This window comes from Aricia agestis, chromosome 3, assembly GCF_905147365.1.
Source record: "Aricia agestis chromosome 3, ilAriAges1.1, whole genome shotgun sequence".
Taxonomy (NCBI): domain Eukaryota; kingdom Metazoa; phylum Arthropoda; class Insecta; order Lepidoptera; family Lycaenidae; genus Aricia; species Aricia agestis.
This window is the reverse complement of record NC_056408.1, coordinates 4,999,626-5,015,501: the sequence shown is the minus strand read 5'-3', so window position 1 is coordinate 5,015,501 and position 15,876 is coordinate 4,999,626. Positions and strand designations below refer to the sequence as shown.

The window sequence follows — 15,876 nt, the reverse complement described above, 5'->3', positions numbered from 1 at the left end:
ACTACAGTTACGTTGGAGTTACAGTTAGGTATTCATTGCAACATCAGTGACATTACTCGTCTAATGACATGGACATAATATTATGGTGTTTCAAAAAATTTTAGTTCTAACTCTAGTGAAAAAAAATTGGATACCTACGTCCTGCGGGGCTAAAATGGCCACATTTAGCAATTCCTCTCAATCAATTCAGCAAAAGAATTGTCAAAAGTGTCAAACTGACGGTATCAAATTAGTACGAATTACTAGACATGAATTGCAAGCAGAGTGACAATTTCGCCATTATATATATATATATCTATGGACGCTTCACACCACATCAGTCTGGCCCCGTGCTAAGTACCTAAAGGACTTGTGTTACAGGTACCAGACAACGGAAATATATTTAATACTTTTATACTATACATATATTTATTATTTTTATTATATGATACACATATTTAATACACATCCAGACCCGGGAACATTGAAAACTTTTTGTTCCGTCGGCGGGATTCGAACCCGCGACCCCCGGCTTGAGCTACCGACGCGCTCACCACTGAGCCACAGAGGTCGTCATTTAATATAATGAATCATATTATGATAAATGATATGATTCATTATATTATTATGATTCTCCAAAGCGACCATTTTAGCCCCGCAGCATGTTTGACAAGGCAAAAATATTTTACATACTAATTATTTAAATGGTAGCTCAGTCCTCACATAGTCAATATTACTGGCGCTTAATGGAGGTATTAAAAGTATCTAAACAGACAGATATTGTAAATTTTTTGCCTGCAACATCAATGTGCAGGATACAAAATTGCCCTGCAGATCTGTCTTTGACTATACAAAGTCGAGTGGCGGGCGAGACAGTGCCCTCCGAGTACTCGAGAGCACTGTGTCGCCACTCTACTCGGCAGGTGTAATGAAGCCTTAACAAGAAGTACGAAAGAAAATTCAGTAACTCCGTAAAATATTCAACACTATAAATACGAAAGTCGGGTGCGGAAGCCGGTTCTGAAATAAACTAAGCTATAAAATAGTTTTTGGTATATTTTACAGGCTCCTAAGAATATTGCTCGATCGGCGATTTCCTCTTTATACCCTTGACGTAACAAGCTTAATGGCCTCTCGCCTAGGGCTGGTAACACTAAATAGGTTTAAAAAACATACCAGCGTTGAAATAGTTTTTTTTTTTTTCACCTTTGTATGCGAAAATTTATGACGCTCGGGCGCTTGCTCATACAAATCACAAAAAAATTGCTCTTTTAGCACTGCTACTTTCGTGAACTCTATACAACATGATTGGTGAGACATGTTCAATATTGGGGAGGTGATATTTGGCTATTATATTACTTACATGAAAAAAATATATATCAATTGGTCACTGAGTAAATTCCCAACGCATGGATACCGCGCGCGGGAAGCAGTGGCGTGCTGTTTCTTTCCGCCACCCGCCGCGCCGGCCGCATAGTATGCCTTCTTGCCTAGCTGCGTAATTTACTTAGTGTCCATGATTCATTTATTTAAATGGAAATTTGGGCAAAAATGAAGTACACAATTTTATTACATAATTATAATGAGAATCGTGTACCGAGTGCTCTCCTTAAGTATTTTTTTTAATGAAATAAAGGCGGCAAACGAGCAAACGGGTCACCTGATGAAAAGCAACTTCCGTCGCCCATGGACACTCGCAGCATCAGAAGAGCTGCAAGTGCGTTACCGGCCTTTTAAGAGGGAACAGGGTAATAGGGGAGGGTAAGGAAGGAAAGGGAAGGGAATAGGGGAGAGTAGAGAAGGGAAGGGAAGGGAATAGGGGAGGGTAGGGGATTGGGCCTCAGGTAAACTCACTCACTCGGCGAAACACAGCGCAAGCGCTGTTTCACGCCGGTTTTCTGTGAGAACGTGGTATTTCTCCGGTCGAGCCAGCCCATTCGTGCCGAAGCATGGCTCTCCCACGTATAAAATATTGAACATGTCTCACCAGTCATGCTGTATAAGAGACACATAAAAAGTAAGAACCCTAAAGTATTATTAATTAGTTTTGTAATACAAGGCATTCAACGAACATCTGCACCTGCTGTTTCGTTTTCACGATGGCACTCCTGCTACCAGTTTTTTTTTCACCGTTAATTACACATTTTTTTCTACAATGGCAACCCTATTGTTCAGTCGTTAGGCGGAATCCCGTCACAGTTGCCGGTAAAAAGATTAGCTTTAAACTGGTGTAAAGTACATAACCCAATTACACATATTGGATTACCACAGAACATGTTATATACGACTTATTACGAGATTATAATGCGAATAAGGTCGGGTCAATCAAACATGTAAGGTTAACCATGTTGCATGTGACTTCGTTTGCGAAGAATAAAAAGGTACTTACATTTTACTGGGACAAAAACTACAACATTTTTTTTATGAAATAAGGGGGCAAACGAGCAATCGGGTCACCTGATGGAAAGCAACTTCCGTCGCCCATGGACACTCGCAGCATCAGAAGACCTGCAGGTGCGTTGCCGGCCTTTTAAGATGGAATAGAGTACTAGGGGAGGGAAGGGATGGGAAGGGAAGGGAATAGGGGAGGGTCGAGCCGGCCCATTCGTGCCGAAGCATGGCATGGCTCCCTCGTATAAAGCATATCCTTTAGTAGACCTTAAATTATTATATACAGGGTGCAATTTAAGCTTCGTGTCAATTTTTTTCCAGGTCTTAGGTATCATTAGGAGAGTCCATTAAACTAACAAAAATTGGCTGTTATTTTTTTATGACATAATATTTTATCCCATTTAAAATCGTTGCAGAACGGTCACTAGCGGCGCGGGGGAATGAGCGGGGGTGACGCGGGGAGAGGCGCGCGTGCGGGGGCAGGCCGCGACGCGTCGTATCCATTAATTGTATATATAACTTTCGATAACTTTACTTTACGATAACTTTCGGAAGCTTTTTCTCAACATTTTAGTACTGAGTGACTAAGAAAAATAATACTTGTATGTTAATTTTTAACAAGGATCAATACTTATATAAAAATTTGGCAGGAAGGTTTAATTGCACCCTGTATTTATCATTATTCATCAAAATCGATTTGGCGGCTTTAGCGTGAATATGGTACAGTACAGCATACACATTTGCATTAACAATACTTTTAAGTATGGACGCGACTCCATACTAGCTAAAAAGATAAAAAAAACTCTATGTAGCCATGGTTCTCAGTCCAATATTTCACAAAAAAGCCTCTCAAAACTCGTTGGAGTGTTTTTAGTGCTAAATCAATATCTAGAACACAATACGTGGGAAAGCCATGCTTCGGCATGAATGGGCCGGCTCGACCGGATAAATACCACGTTCTCACAGAAAACCGGCGTGAAACAGCGCTTGCGCTGTGTTTCGCCGAGTGAGTGAGTTTACCGGAGGCCCAAGCCCCTAACCCCTACCCTATTCCCTTCCCTACCCTCAACTATTCCCTTCCCTTCCCTTCCCTACCCTCCCCTATTACCCTATTCCCTCTTAAAAGGCCGGCAACGCACTTGCAGTTCTTCTGATGCTGCGAGTGTCCATGGGCGACGGAAGTTGCTTTCCATCAGGTGACCCGTTTGCTCGTTTGCCCCCTTATTTCATAAAAAAAAAAAAATGTTCAGTGTTCACTCCTTTTTTTCGCCGAGAAATGCCGTTCTGTATTGATATTTGCGCAGGCGATTGGGGACTTCCTCCGAGGAATATGCCTGTAATAGGACTCGCTGCACCCGAAAGGATGGTAAGTGGGCGCAGCTCTACCTACTAAAACTTACACTGAACGGTTCTTCAACAGCATTTCCATCGAACGTTAACTTCATAATAAGTATTATTAAGTATATTATCGAAGGCAAAAATATTCTATAGGTACGTTTTGATCGGCGATTCTATAAATAATAAGGAAAACGTCTTCGCTAAAGGGTCTGGAACTGGTGGAGGGTCTGAAAAAGGTATGGACGTCTACAGAAAATATGAATTTTAAAAGTAAGAACTGAATTTATGAATAAAAGTTATTTTAATACCAGTTTACGACATTACCATTCAATAAGCTTTAGTGCCATAATATCTCAAACGGTAGATTTAACTTCTCATTTTCTCGCGTTAAAGGGCGTCCACAAATAACGTGAGGTGTTTTTTTTTTACCCCCCCCCCCCCCCCCATTTTTTTTATCTCCCTGGTGAGATTTTGTGAGCTTTTATTCCCCCCTTCCCCACACCCCAATCTCACATGAGATTTTTCAAAATGTGATTATTAAAATTGTTTGAGAGTCAGTAGATATTAACGTCAAAGTATGAATGAAATTATTTTCTTTCGAACGAATTAGTGAATGATCTTCATCGTGTTACGATTACGATTAAATCTTAAGCATACATACAATCTAGATGAAACGGACCAACATAGTAAGTAAGTATATTTTTTTGTAACAGTAAGAAAAAAAATAACGTGATATTTGCCCCTCTTCCCAACGTAAGATTAGATGAGATTTGTCTCGACCACCCCCTTAAACACCTCACGTTATTTGTGGACGCCCCCTTATTCCAAATTCTAGCAATATAAAAGAGATTGAAAACCCAGAAATATCTAGACTGGTCAGGTTATATTAAAACTTTTATTTTTACCACTCAAAGGGTATTAAAAATAATGATTTGGTGCTCGTTATGGTAGTGCGATGTCGGTGATAATGACTTCTAGGAACTCTTCTGTGATTTAGATTTTCGGTCGGTCATCATTATTTCTTTGCACTTTTTAGGGTTCCGTACCCAAAGGGTAAATATGGGACTCTATTACTGAGACTTCGATGTCTGTCCGTCTGTCTGACTGCCTCCAGGCTGTAACTCAAGAACAGAATAGCTAGAGAGTTGAAATTTTCATAGATTATGTATTTTTGTTGCCGCTATAACAAACGATACTAAAAAAAAAAATGATTAAATATTTTCTATATAAAAACATGATTTTGCAATCTCTTTTGCTCGGTATTAATGATAACAAAAAAATCAGCTAGTTAGAGTTCCTTTTTAGGGTTTGTAACCTAACCAGCTGATTTTTGTATATTGGTAGGTTAATAGTTATATAATTTAGGAGTAACATTGTCCTACAAATAGAACAATTCATATTTTAGGACCATCAAATCAAAGTATGAAATCCTTTCTCTGTTAGCTACCACTTTCAAGATTTTTCGCAGAAAAAAAAGTTATTTGTCTTATCAAAATGAAGTTACTCACAAAAAATTAACTTGTTAGTAATAAAAAAATGTTCTAGGGCTAAATGACTACTTATAACGTTTAAATATGATTAAATTTTTTTTTCTTCCTTTTAATTACAGCGGAAAATTTAGGTCCACAAATCGAGGTAATAAATACAATCTGACCTTTATATTCGCTTACTCCTACATTTATCTACCGTTAAATATGATACGTGGGATTAAAATTAAATATTTGTGAGTACGTGATCACAATACTACGAGGGGCGGGCAATTAAAACAAAATATCGAGGTAAATATTGAATTATTTTAATCATTTTCTGTTGTTATCGTTCGGATTATTATAGAGATAAAAAATAATTAATATTTACTATTATTTTTATTGATACTCGTTATGACTTATGTTCTTTGTCTAGTAAATTATATTGTTTCTAGAAATTAGTTATTCATTGTAAAGTCACATAGTACTAGCTATTTATCATTGTAGATGTCTGTCTGTCTATTGCATAACTAAATTGCAATGATATTGTCAATACTGCTACTGTGCTTGTGACTATAGGATATGTGACACACCAAAAAAAAAAGCGATTTGAAACTACTCAGCCCTAGTAGACAAGTGGCAAGCGATTATCGTAAACGCTAACAAAATGTATGCGATTTGACATGAGTCATCGTCCCGCTAGCGAATACTATACATTTTGTGGCGTTGGCGTTGGCGTTTACGATAATCGCTTGCTGCTGGCCATCAGGGCTTTTAAACTTTTAAAACCTATGTTTTTGCTTTGCTTAACCCTCTAAACCCAATTTTCAACATAAAGTACTATTGATACAGTCACCGAATATCTATTGATTAAATTACAAAATGAGTTGAAGTCTTGGCTGAATGTGATCTGAAAAGTTTTTACGATAGAAGCATTTTTTAAAATAGAATAAGGGGGCAAACGAGCAAACGGAACTGATAGAAAGCAAGTACCGTCGCCCATGGACACTTGCAACATTAGAAGAGCTGCAGTTGCGTTGCCGGCCTTTTAAGAGGGAATACGCTTGCATTTTGTATTGGTCCGGAAATTAATTTTTTTCAATTCTATTTCAAGATTATTTATTGGTAAGATAAACAACCGATATGTTTGTTCGCAGACATCAACGGCGCTGGTGCTCCTACACTTATCTCTCCACACGGTTGACGAGGGACTCGCAATAAACCCCAGTAAGTGCCCTAAAGTCTTATGTTTCTTGTGGTTACAGCGATTGTTTTGTTGTATGGAGGTCTGGATAATATACTTAATATACGTCTTGTTCCTTATATTAGGTAAAATTTTGGTAAGCAATACCTTGTTATTATTATTTTTTAATGAAATAAACGAGCAAACGGGTCACCTGATGGAAAGCAACTTCCGTCGCCCATGGACACTCGCAGCATCAGAAGAGCTGCAAGTGCGTTGCCGGCCTTTTAAGAGGGAAAAGGGGAGGGTAGGGAAGGGAATAGTTGAGGGTAGGGAAGGGAATAGGGTAGGGGTTAGGGGATTGGGCCTCCGGTAAACTCACTCACTCGGCGAAACACAGCGCCGATCACACAGTTTCACGCCGGTTTTCTGTGAGAACGTGGTATTTATCCGGTCGAGCCGGCCCATTCGTGCCGAAGCATGGCTCTCCCACGTATAAATATAGTGTGTTATATTGATAGTAGGCTTGATGTATTGGGTGATGATAATATTATACCGTACGTCTTGTTTATTATAGATATACTAAGGTGTCGGTAAACATTGCCAAAATTATTTTAATAACAAAGGTGTGCTAATCTAAAAGCAAAGGTTTTAGGTATATGCCCAATAATTTTAATGCTTTATTGGCCTTGCCTCTAAATTATTCTCTTAAAAATTAACTAGTAGGTATACCTTCTGCTTCTCAAAAATATTTTCATTTGTATCAGATTTTTGTAATTGATTTTTGTTATTTATAATCATTATCTAGGTTGAAAATAATGCATTAACTTTAACTTAGTATAAGTGGTTTATCCTTTAGGCTAAATATTTAGGGCTCCATAACTCATAACTCATAAGTACCTAATAGAGTAAACGTTAAAAATAAAACCTTTCCGTCCTTCTATAAAAAGCCTATCCCGACCATATCTATGAAGTATGAGGCACAAATGCGATTTGACGTTTAGTCCCACGCAATTGGCGTTTGGTCCCAATAGGCCAAGGACGCGGAAGCATTGTGCCCCAAATATTTTCGTTTCTAATAAATTGAATCCCTTCAAATGGATCACAATAATATGTCTGTCGAAGGATTGTCAAGTCAGTAAAGGCAAGTTGTACTTAAGTAAATCGATTTCGGTATGCCTATTTAAATAAGTATTGCCTTGTGGATTATATATTGTGGATTGTGGATATTAGCGTGGAACTAGCTTCACGTAGATGTTTGTTAACCCAGAAACTTTTAATTTTTTAGAACGCAGTCTACGTCCTTTCTCCTGTGTCCTTTCTCGGGACTTCGAATATCTCTTTGGCTAATTTCATATAAACTTATTTAGAGGTAAGACAAAAGACAAATATGCAATGAAGTAGGTCTATATTTCTTATCTATCTGTTGTAATTTGTAACTGTTATAACAAACCACTTATATAATGCTAAGTACTCACATACGGTTTTGTCCACACATTTAGCATAACTTGATAGTTTTACTCCAAATCAAAGGAAATTAGACATATTTCATTCCATCGAACCGGCTCGATACGAGCCTTCGAGCTGTGAGTTTTGTGGTCCACACGGTGGTTTCTGCTAGATTTGTAGTATAACCGTATGTGAGTACTTAGCATAAGGCATAACCAATATTCCTTTCCAATTTCATCTTATTATCGGAATTATTAACGGATACTTCGAAAATAGATTCTCTTGAATCCAGACTAATCCTCTCATATTGTACCTATTCTAGTGCATATAAAAATATACACTGATCCAAGCATAAAGCCGAGATTTTCGACATCGGAGACGACAGAAGATATCCACTTGAGCTAGCGAGTGTACCGCTCGTAAACATTTTATAGACCACTGTCCAGTGAATCTGTACCGTCGCGTACACAATGGTACCATTTGAGCCTTAATACCATAGTCGTAAGGACGGGTACCGTCATAAGGACTGGTGTGTGGACAAGTGTATCATTAAATTACTGAATGGTTTGGACTATAATCTTTTATTGCGTACCTGCTCATGTCTAATCCGCGGGTTTATTATCTTTATACGATGATGGACAGAGATCAAGTCGTATCTTCTATTGTTATTTTATTATTAATTATTTTCCCGCCATTACCTTAGTACAGTACATGCCTTCTTTTGAAAAGATGTTTGTTTTTGTTCATACATACACTAATTTCAACGTTTCTCCGTTTCAACTCCGTTGCCCGGAAAGGACATAGGATACTTTTTGTCCAGGAAAAATGTACCCGCTCCCGCGCGATAAACGAGTTTTGGCGCAACGGGGTTGCGGGCGTCATCTAGTTTATAATATTGTGATTAAAATATAATATTCATGAAGAATTACCAGTACTTCTGATTTCTTAGAAGAATCGTACAAATATGGTGAATATTAGTAAGACTTAGAAAGAATCCCATTTTACTTTGATGACGAAATCCATTAGACATCTAAATTAAGGCTACATTTGCCATTTGAAAAACAGCACTTACTGTAGTGGCAAACTACATGTAATGATACTTTCTGTGCTTTTACGTCTTAACGAGTCTTAAAATCTACTGAAAAGTAGAACATAAAGGAAGATTCAAAGGAATGTTCCATTTTACAATTTTCTGGTACAGTTTTAAAATGCTTGTTTGCCTGCAAACTGTATTTTTTCATACATAAAAATAAATTGTGTCATGTCCTTTACAAGTATTGTAACGAAAATATTTTAACAAAATAAAGAAATACCTTAAAGAAATAAAGGCTATATCATAGACTCTGAGGTGAGGAGATTGAACGGTGTTTACTAGATAAATATAATATGATCTGATCAAAAACGAGCCCATCCCATCATGCGGATGACCCACGAGCCAGACTCACGCGCCACTATATAGACGAGCTTCCCGATATCGACATGGGTGAGCTCTCAGTCAGCTTCATAATAACAAAGCACCGGGAGATGACAGAATAACCACTGCAGAACTACTCAGAGCAGGAGGGGTCCTTTCTTAATGGAGCTTGTCAAGCTTTTTAATTCCTTCATCCACACATTTACAACTCCCGAAGCATGGAGCAGGAGTGTGGTGATTTTATTTTTCAAAAAAGGCGATAACACGCGACTTGAAAACTATCGCCCCATATGACTCCTGAGTCATGTGTATAAGCTGTTCTCGACGGTTATCTCGAATTGTCTTACCCAGAAGTTCGACAACTTCCACCCACCAGAGCAGGCCGGGTTTCGTAAAGGTTACAGCACTGTGGAACAACACTAAGGCAAATTATTGAGCAGACCGAGGAGTATAATCAGCCTCTTTGCGAAGCGTACGTGGACTATTAGAAATCCTTTGATAGCGTTGAGACCTGGGCTGTACTGGAATCCATGCAGAGATGCCTAGTATACTACCGCTATGTTGAGTTATTAATATGTCTATACAAGGTCGCAACAATGACCGTCCAAGTGCAAGAAAAGAGCACACGTCCTATCCAATTATGCCGAGGAGTAAGACAGGGAGATGTTATTTCTCCGAAACTGTTTAATAAGGTGTTGGAGGACGTTTTGAAGAAGCTTGATTGGCACGGACGGGGTCTAAACATTAACTGCCAGCACATCTCACATTTGCGATTTGCGGACGACATAGTCATTATGTCAGAATGTCTGTAAGACCTGGAAGAGATGCTGAATGATTTTTCCGGACGGGTGGGACTCGAGATGAACCTAAACAAAACCAAAGTCGTGTTTAATAAACATATTCTCCCGAAACCTGTCGTCGTTAATGGCGCTAGTCTCGAAGTTGTACAAGAATACGTTTATCTTGACCAAACAATTCAACTAGGGCGGCACAACTTTGAGAAGGAGGCGAATATAAGAATACGCTTGGGTTGGGCTGCATTTCGGAAGCTCCGAAATATCTTTGTCGCCGATCCCACTATCGCTTAAGTCTAGGGTTTTTAATCAACGGAGCTGAAACGTGGACACTCACGGTAGGACTAGTTAACAAGTTTAAGGTTGCGCAGCGTGCTATGGAAAGAGCTCTGTTGGGAGTATCTCTGGTGGACAAAATTCTTAATATAATCGATATTTGCACTCGAACGAGACTGTTTGTCCAGACAAGCACTCTCGTTCGAGCGCAAATATCGACTGAATAGCGACGCACCGTACGCGGCACCGTGACACGGTGCGGCGCCGTACCGTACCACGGTGGCGGCGTCGTGCCGTAACACGGTGCCGGCGCCGCGCCGTGTCTGATGGGGACGCAGCCTTAGAGTGAAGACCACGCTTAGGCAAACGTAGTGTAGGGCGTTCCGCAGAACGGTGGACCGACGATTTGAAGAAAGTGGCAGGCAGCTGGGGGAGGCCCACGTTCAGCAGTGGACGGAAATAGGCTGATGATGATGATGAACTGATATAACGTGACCGCTTTATGTCTGATAGATCCCTTATAATCATGTATCTTTTAAGACAAGGACGACAAAATAAAAAAAAAAAAAGGTTTATACATAATTGGTATAGGTCCCTAAACGGCCACAGGGGACAACAAAACGGGACTGAAAGTTGGTCACAACGAACATTTGTATAGACTAAACTACAATTTTCATTCTCTTCCAGGTTGTACATGCATTCGCTACACGTCCACCTACAATAAGGACAGAGGGACCTTCAGCAGCCCCGACTACCCTCGCCCCTACCCCCGCAATACCTGCCTCCTCTACACCTTCGAGGCCGGGCAGCATCAGATTGTGGAGCTCCAGTTCACAGACTTCGACGTGTATAAGGAGCATTTGGAGTGAGTTGTATGACTTAGTGTAGTTTATAACTGTTTTTAGGGTTCCGTACCCAAAGAGTAAAAACGGGACCCTATTACTAAGACTTCGTTGTTTGTCCGTCTGTCTATCGGTCTCCCAAGAATCTAATTAATTAAAAATATATACTGGGCCCTACGAATAATAAAAACTATGGAAAAGTAACTCCGTCAAAAAACATGTTCTACAATACTTGTCAAAAATGTGTACACATTTTTAATACATTTGCAATTATTTAGGTGGCCTTCAGCGGTTATGTCTACTCTGTCAGCGGTAGTTGACGTTACATGACAGTTCGAAAGGAACCTAAGGGTCAATTCAGACCGCAACGTGACGAGGCGAGGCGCGACGCGACGCGACCTAAATTTGTCTGGATTTGACAGATGTCGTCAGCGTGGGACGTCTTGCGAATCTGTCAAATCCATACTTATTTAGAAATGCATCTACGCGTCACGTTGCGGTCTGAATTGACCCTAAAACGTTAGTAGTATGGGAGTTACGTTTCCTTAGTTTTTATTATTCGTAGACGGGGTACGTATTTTCATAGTATTTTAACATAACTGATTCTGAACTGATTAATTAGGCCTAATTTCATTTTATTGGAAGTAAAACATATTACCTAAAAGACAATGTACCCAGGTCGGAATCAATAAAGCGTATATATTATAACGTTACAGTTTCATAGCAGCGGAGGCGTAAACGAAGACAGGTTATTGTTAGTAATAAACTTCATTTGCCTATAAAGCAGCGCAACGGGCCATAACTTATTTGCGATTTGATGCCGGATTTAAACCTGAAGGATATATTTTAAAGGAAAATCTTGTTAGACTACTAGTAGTAGAGGATAACGACTTTTGAGAAATAATATTGCGTTGAATGAATCGTTGGTTGCACTGTTCCAAAGGTGTGGTTCCGAAATTAAAAGGGTTTATCCTTATCTTTGAAATCATAGTTTACTGTAATATTATAATATCATTTCTTATAAAATTGATAACTTAAGTAAGAATATAACCTCTACATTTCGTAGATTTCGTATTGAAATTGAAAAATTAACGTCTTTTCTTGGATCTTTATCCCATTAAACTTGTAAGAAACATGAAGTCTCTTCATTAAAATAAAAAACGTGTTTTTATTCAACAGTTGATAAATGATAAATTCATTATTGGACAAAAACCCGGCAATTCTTTTTAGGGACGAGGCAATTTTACCGCTGTAAGTAATAACAAAGTTGATTGAAAAACCAAAGCTACGCGGGTCGAATTTTAATAGGCGGTCGCCTATCAAAATGATCTCCAAGATTTATGCTTTTGTGATCTCGAGTACGTTGTACTGAAACACATGCCAGTTACTTGAATGAGTGACTAGCATGTGCTAGTGAATAAACATAATATATCTAAATATTGTCACAGATTACCAAATATATTAATTCAGGGGTCACCAATTAGTTTCGCGAGTGAAATATTGGTGCAAGCCATAGATATAATAATAAATAATGGAGATGTTGAAGTCCTAAGATGATCGAAGATCATCTTCGAACATGCTTGGTCCACACACAATAGGTCGGTTTGGTGACCCCTTTATTAAGTTATCTGTGACGATATCATATTAAGGGCCTGTTTCACCCTTTCTGATAAAGTGCCTAATAGGCTATTCACAACTTTTTTGACAGATTCTCCATACTTGATCTGTCAAGTTAATTGGTGGATAGCCTTATCAGGATGTGGTGAAACAGCCTAAAGCTTTGATGTCGTTGATAAAATATAACATACTGCTACAGTAGAATCTGTTCACCTCTATTACTATTTATTTGGACATTTATCTATGAATTATGATATAAGTTTGATTAAAATAGTGGCAGGTTTGTAATTACCAAATTGTACGAGTTTTTGAGAGCAATTATAGCATAGTAAAATTTCATATAAACATTTTTGTATTTTATAAATAAATAAATAAATAAACGTTTATTCAGTAATCTGGACATTACACAAAGTTCTGTATTATACATTTAAATTTAAAAACACCACACAATACAAGTAGCTTGATAGTAATCAGAAACACAAAAAAAAAAAAAACAACAACAACAATGCAAGAGAAAAAAAAAAAAAAATAACCATAAAACAAAACATAATAATGCATTAAGCAAGGCGCCAGATACGAATTGGTTGGTGGTGTAATGCCCAAACTATTGAAGTGGAATCCACTCAGGTTCATGACTGTGGGCTCCACAGTCCCTGATATTCTGTGGACCCATTTTGTCGGCGTTGGACAGACTACGTCTTGACTCTTGAGGCACACAATAAATAATTATAATATTATGTGTAGTAAATGTATGGTTTGTGTGTAAGATAGTTAATAAATATTATAAATAAAATAGATAGCATTGACTGTAAATAATAATATAAGCATTATAATATATACATAAAAATATAATTTGTGTGTCTAATTAAAGTAGAACAATATATATATATATATATATATATATATATATATATATATATATATATATATATATATATATATATATATATATATATATATATATATATATATATATATATATATATTTTAGCTTAAACATAATAAGTATTAGAAAATTACGAAAGGAAATTGACTAGTCGAGCTACTGGCATGAAAGGACAACATTCCAGTAACAGAGTAACGTTTCAATTATCTGGATTTACATAAATCAGACGATTTTTTATGTTTGGTTTATATTAAAAATGTTATTTATGACGAGTCACAAATATTGAATATTCTGAAAATTACGACTTAAACAATTTTATAAGTTCTTAAACATTTATTTTTATTTATTTATTACTAGATGACCAGTAGTGCTAGCACGGCGAAAAGTAGAAATGCGAAAGTATAGACAAACTGTGGACATAAACTTAAGGTGCCGTTCCGATCTTTACCGCGGCTAATCGCGACCGACAAAAATTCAATTAAAATGCCACTTTATGACAGACTATAGTATATGTCATAAAGTAAGATGTTATTTGAATTTTTAGGACTAGATTCTGTCATAAAGTGGCATTTGAATTGAATTTTTCGGAACAAAAAAAGATCGGAATGGCACCTTAAGTTTATCTCTATAGTATGTGACTATAGTCTGTCATAAAGTGGCATTTTAATTGAATTTTTCGTAACGAAAAAAGTTTGGAACGACACCTTAAGTTTATCTCCACCACATCTCCACAGTTTGTCTATACTTTCGCATTTCCACTGGTTACCGTGCTAGAGCTACTGGTGAACTTCGTATCACTTTCCGGCTGTTATTAAACTACTTATTTACTATAAAATTGATTTTCATTTAAATAGATTATTTCTAAAAAATAAATAAGCTTAGAACTTTTAAATAAACTAGCTGTCCCGGCAAACGTTTCTTTGGTATATAAAGTATTTCACCCGTATTATTTTATTGAAGTGACTAAATAAGCCTATTCAACAATCTCATCATCACCCTAAGGTTGGCTGGTAGAGATTGCCACTAGGCATTAAGCCCGCCTATGTAAATATTTACATGAAGTGTTTAAATAAATAAATGAATAAATAAGTGTGTCACCATGGCAACGTCCATCGCTATCCCGTCGCACAAACAATAGTCGTCGTCAGTCTCGAGTTGTAATAATTTACTATTATTTATTAAACAAATGCACTTATAAATATAATAAGTACCCAGTAGCCGATTCTCAGACCCACTGAATATGCATTAAAAATATGCAATAAAATTTGGTTAAAATCAGTAAAGCCGTTTCGGAGGAGTACGCGGCCTAACATTGTGACACGAGAATTTTATAATATATACGAGTAAGATACTCTACAATATAAGCAATCTTACAACAAAACGTTCTATGTAACAAACCAACAAATCACAACTAACAAAACTTTCGAAGGAATCTCCAACTAATTCTTCGTATTCCGAAATTTGATTACGTTTCTATTTCCACAAAAGAATTGTGGAAACATTAATTTCCCCGTAATTGGCTTAGGAACTGACGTGAATGCCGTTATCGGATGAGATTTTCCCACATTTCTATTCGGTAATTGTATTGCCATCTGAATAAATCATACGTGTTTATTTGTACTTACAAATTGCACGACGAGGGGGCTATTACGTATCGATTTATGTGTTTAAATTGTGTGTGTCTAATTAACTTTAAATTGCTCCCTCACCGGGAGCATTCGCTTGTAACGTAACGTTACAAAGTCGAGCATTACATCAGTGAGGGAAGGGCATTACAATTCGCACCTTGTAATGATACAGTGTAATATCTTGATACAATTTGTAACATCAACTACGAGTAGCTATGGAATGCTCAAAGTCGAATGTTACATTACACGCTAATGCTCTTCAGTCAGGGAAGTAGTAATGGTAATATAATGCTTAATGTCAAATATTTCATGTTACATTACACGTAAATGCTCGTCGGTCAGGGAGGTATTTTTGTAATGTAATGCTAAAAAATGAATCTTTAATGTTACATTACAATTAAATGCTCGCGGTGATGGAGCACCTTGAGATATAAAACATGACAATATCCTTCACAGGATAATAACTATCTGTTGTGCGCGACTTCATGCGCGTCATAATAACAAAAAAAGAAATTGCGCGTTTTTTCTACTATTTTCCACTGATTCTGTGCGTCAATTGGTCGCAGCGTGATGTTATAAAGTTTAAGTTTTCCTCGATGAATGGACTATCCAA

At 37.5% G+C, this 15,876-nt stretch overlaps 1 protein-coding gene across 1 annotated transcript in view; it reads left to right on the top strand.

Annotated features, from left to right (window-relative positions):
- Window positions 1-15,876, top strand: part of LOC121740579 (suppressor of lurcher protein 1-like) — an 87,399-nt gene that overhangs the window by 28,480 nt on the left and 43,043 nt on the right. Inside the window, exons 3-4 of the mRNA XM_042133315.1 lie at window positions 6,332-6,401; window positions 10,978-11,155. Coding sequence (XP_041989249.1) covers window positions 6,332-6,401; window positions 10,978-11,155 — 248 coding nt within the window. The remainder of the gene's footprint in view (window positions 1-6,331; window positions 6,402-10,977; window positions 11,156-15,876) is intronic.